The 3,656-nt window shown below is 43.3% G+C and overlaps 1 protein-coding gene across 1 annotated transcript; it reads left to right on the top strand.

Moving 5' to 3' along the window:
* Positions 1–2,044: 2,044 nt before the first annotated feature.
* LOC138887261 (uncharacterized) lies at positions 2,045–2,476 on the top strand. Its single transcript, XM_070168987.1, has one exon. It carries the CDS (start codon positions 2,045–2,047, stop codon positions 2,474–2,476), a length of 432 nt encoding a protein of 143 aa, XP_070025088.1.
* The last annotated feature ends 1,180 nt before the right edge of the window (positions 2,477–3,656 follow it).

A 3,656-nucleotide genomic window follows, 5' to 3' on the forward strand; every position in this document is an offset into this window, starting at 1 on the left:
TAATATCTTGTGGTAGAAGTACCACCCGCTCCCATTTCATCGATCTTGTGGTAGGCATACCACCCGCTCCCATTTCATTATATCTCGTGGTAGGCGTACCACCGGCTCCCATTTCATTATATCTTATGGTAGGCGTACCACCCGTTCCCATTTCATAATATCTTATGGTAGGCGTACCACCCGCTCCCATTTCATCAATCTTGTGGTAGGCGTACCACCCTCTCCATTTGTTCGACCAATTGCAAGGTGCGAAGTTCTTTTCCAAAATTGATCTACGGTCTGGGTATCACCAATTAAAGATCAGAGAACAGGATATTCTTAAGACCGCTTTCAGAACTCGCTATAGTCACTGTGAATTCTTGGTCATGTCTTTTGGTCTAACTAACGCCCCGGCAACTTTCATGGATCTTATGAATCGGGTCTTCAAGACATTTCTAGACTCTTTTGTGATTGTTTTCATTGATGACATCCTTGTTTATTCGCGGAGCTGGGAGGATCATGCCGATCACCTCAGGGCAGTTCTGCAGACCCTTTATCATCACCAGTTGTATGCTAAATTTTCAAAATGTAAATTTTGGTTGGAGTCCGTTACCTTTTTGGGCCATGTTCTTTCCAGTGAAGGGATTCAGGTAGATCCCCAGAAGATTGCAGTAGTAAAATATTGGCCTAGACCCACGACCCCGACGGACATCGGTAGCTTCTTGGGTTTAGCAGGGTATTATCGGAGGTTTGTGGAGGGATTCTCTACCCTCGCCTCCCCTTTGACTAAGTTGATGCAGAAAACAGTTAAGTTCCAATGGTCCGACTCTTGTGAGAAAAGTTTTCGGGAATTGAAGTCGAGATTGACCTCGACGTCGATATTGACCTTGTCGAAAGGCGATGCCTTCAGGGTCAGTTTAGGATGTGTGTTGATGTAACATGGGAAGGTTATAGCGTATGCTTCAAAGCAACTCAAGAATCACGAGAAGAATTATCCGACGCATGATTTGGAGCTTGCGGCAATTGTATTTGCCTTGAAAATATGGCGGCATTATCTTTATAGGATCCATGTGGATGTGTTCTCGGACCACAAGAGTCTCCAATATTTGTTCAAGCAGAAGGAGTTGAATTTAAGGCAGCGGCGATGGCTAGAATTGATCAAGGATTATGATATGGATATTTTATACCATCTAAGGAAGGCGAAAGTGGTGGCCGACGCTCTCAGTCTGAAGTCCCTAGGTAGTTTGGCTCATTTGGGAGCGGATCAGAAGCCTTTGGCTCGGCAGTTCAATTGGCCAGTCTGGGGGTTTGTATTTCGACCTTAGACGATGGGAAAGTTATGTTGCGTAATGGAGCAGAATCGTCACTGGTAGCAGAAGTCAAGGAAAAGCAGCTCATTGATCCAGCATTAGCACAGATAAAAGAGGCAGTTTTGAATAACAATACTTCGACATTTTCACTCGGTGGTGAGGATGGTGTATTACGATGTCAAGGTAGGCTATGTGTTCCAGATGTGGATAATCTTCGGGGGAGGATAATGGAGGAGGCTCATAATTCCAGGTATTCTGTGCACCCAGGTTTTACGAAAATGTACCATGATCGCAAGGAAATTTATTGGTGGAACTGTATGAAGAGGGGTGTGGAGGACTTTGTATCTAAATGTCCGAATTGTCAGCAAGTAAAAGCTGAGCACCAGCGGCCCGGTGGGTTAACTCAGCTTGTGGAAATACCAATGTGGAAATGGGAGATGATCAACATGGATTTCGTGGTAGGATTACCTAGCACTCAGCGCAAGTTCGACTCAATTTGGGTAATAGTGGATCGACTCACCAAATCAGCTCACTTCTTGCTAGTCAAGTCCACGGATACTGCGGAACAATATGCTCAACTATATATCAAGGAAATAGTAAGGCTTCATGGCACTCCACTTTCTATTATTTCAGATTGAGGGGCTCAGTTCACAGCTAATTTTTGGAAGAATTTTCAGCAAGGTTTGGCTACTCATGTGAATCTCAGCACGACTTTCCATCTGCAGACTGACGGTCAAGCGGAACGGACTATTTAGATGCTTGAAGATATGTTACGGTCTTGTGTCTTGGATTTCAAAGGTAATTGGGATGATCACTTGCCACTTATAGAATTTGCTTACAATAACAGCTTCCATGTTAGCATTCAGATGGCCCTGTTTGAGGCATTGTACGGGAGGAGATGTAGGTCTCCGATTGGATGGTTCGAAGTGGGTGAAGCAGAATTGTTAGGGCCAGATCTCGTGCACCAGGCTATGGAAAAAGTTAGAATCATTCAGGAAAGGCTGAAAGCTGCTCAGAGTCGCCAGAAATCTTATGCAGACATTCATCGAAGAAAATTGGAATTCCAAGTAGATGATTGGGTGTTCTTGAGGGTATCTCCTCTGAAGGGAGTCATGCGATTTGGGAAGAAAGGGAAGTTGAGTCCTAGATATGTCGGGCCGTATCGGGTCACTCAAAGGATAGGATAGGTGGCCTATAGACTGGAATTGCCCCCTGAAATATCGTTAGTGCACCCGGTGTTCCATGTGTCTATGTTAAAGAAAGTGGTTGGAGACCCATCCACCATTGTGCCAATCGAGGCTATCGAGGTCAATGAAGAGTTATCATATGAAGAAATTCCGGTCGCTATTCTTGATAGGCAAGTCCGCAAATTGAGAAACAAGGAAGTTGCTTCAGTTAAAGTGTTATGGCAAAGTCAACAAGTCGAGGAAGCCACGTGGGAAGCGGAAAGTGAAATGAAAGAAAAATATCCCCATTTGTTTGAACAAGTCTAGTAGTGATCGTGCGAACTATTGTCTCTAAGTAAATTGATGTTGTGTTCAATTTGGTGCAAAGACACCCCATATTTTCCCCTAAATGCTTTACTATTGTAACTCCTCAAGTTGTGCAAGAATTGCATGTGTTGTAATTAATTGAGTCATGCGCAATCCCCTTTTTGGTAAGTGAAAGTTTTGTAAGAACTCATGTGATAAGTGAATAATTAAAGGTAATGTAGATTGGTAATGATTAATTGAAATGCGTATAGTGTATTGAAGTGGTTGGACTGCATGGAACTCATTGAAGTGGCCAAATTATGTACAGATGTTGAGGTAATGAATTGTATACCAGTTGTAGGGATAATAGAGATAGCATAATGGTGCTTGGAAATAATGTTTTGGGGGCTCTCTGACAGGTAGATAAGTCTAATTACAAAGGAAACTCTGGCAAAATATTTAAAAAAAAAGAGTTTGCATTCCATGTTTTCAAAACCAACCGATATCCAAAATCCTCATTCGAGGACGAAAGATTTTAAGTGGGGAAGGATGTAAGGCCCCGTGAAAACTTGTACTCAAAACCCGGTAGTTCGGACTTTTTGTACTAATCTATGCTATAAAAAGTCAAGAAATATTGTTTTCCAGAAAATGCGATTCTGCGGTCGAGAATGCGGTCGCATATCAGGTATGCAAACCGCATAATCGCAGCAAAGTGAGTCAGTGTATTGGTCGAATTGGAGGTTAAATCTGCAACCTGATATGCGATCGCATAACCGATATGCGGACCGCATAGTCGTCGCATATTTCCCTTGGGACTTTTATGAGTGGCAGTTCTGCGGTGCATTATGCGACCACAGAACGAGTACGCGGACCACATTTCTGCCGCATACCCAGG

Source organism: Nicotiana sylvestris, chromosome 3, assembly GCF_000393655.2.
Source record: "Nicotiana sylvestris chromosome 3, ASM39365v2, whole genome shotgun sequence".
Taxonomy (NCBI): domain Eukaryota; kingdom Viridiplantae; phylum Streptophyta; class Magnoliopsida; order Solanales; family Solanaceae; genus Nicotiana; species Nicotiana sylvestris.

Coding starts and splice junctions, on each gene's coding strand:
- LOC138887261 (XM_070168987.1), top strand. CDS start 2,045: ATGCTTGAAGATATGTTACGGTCTTGTGTCTTGGATTTCAAAGGTAAT.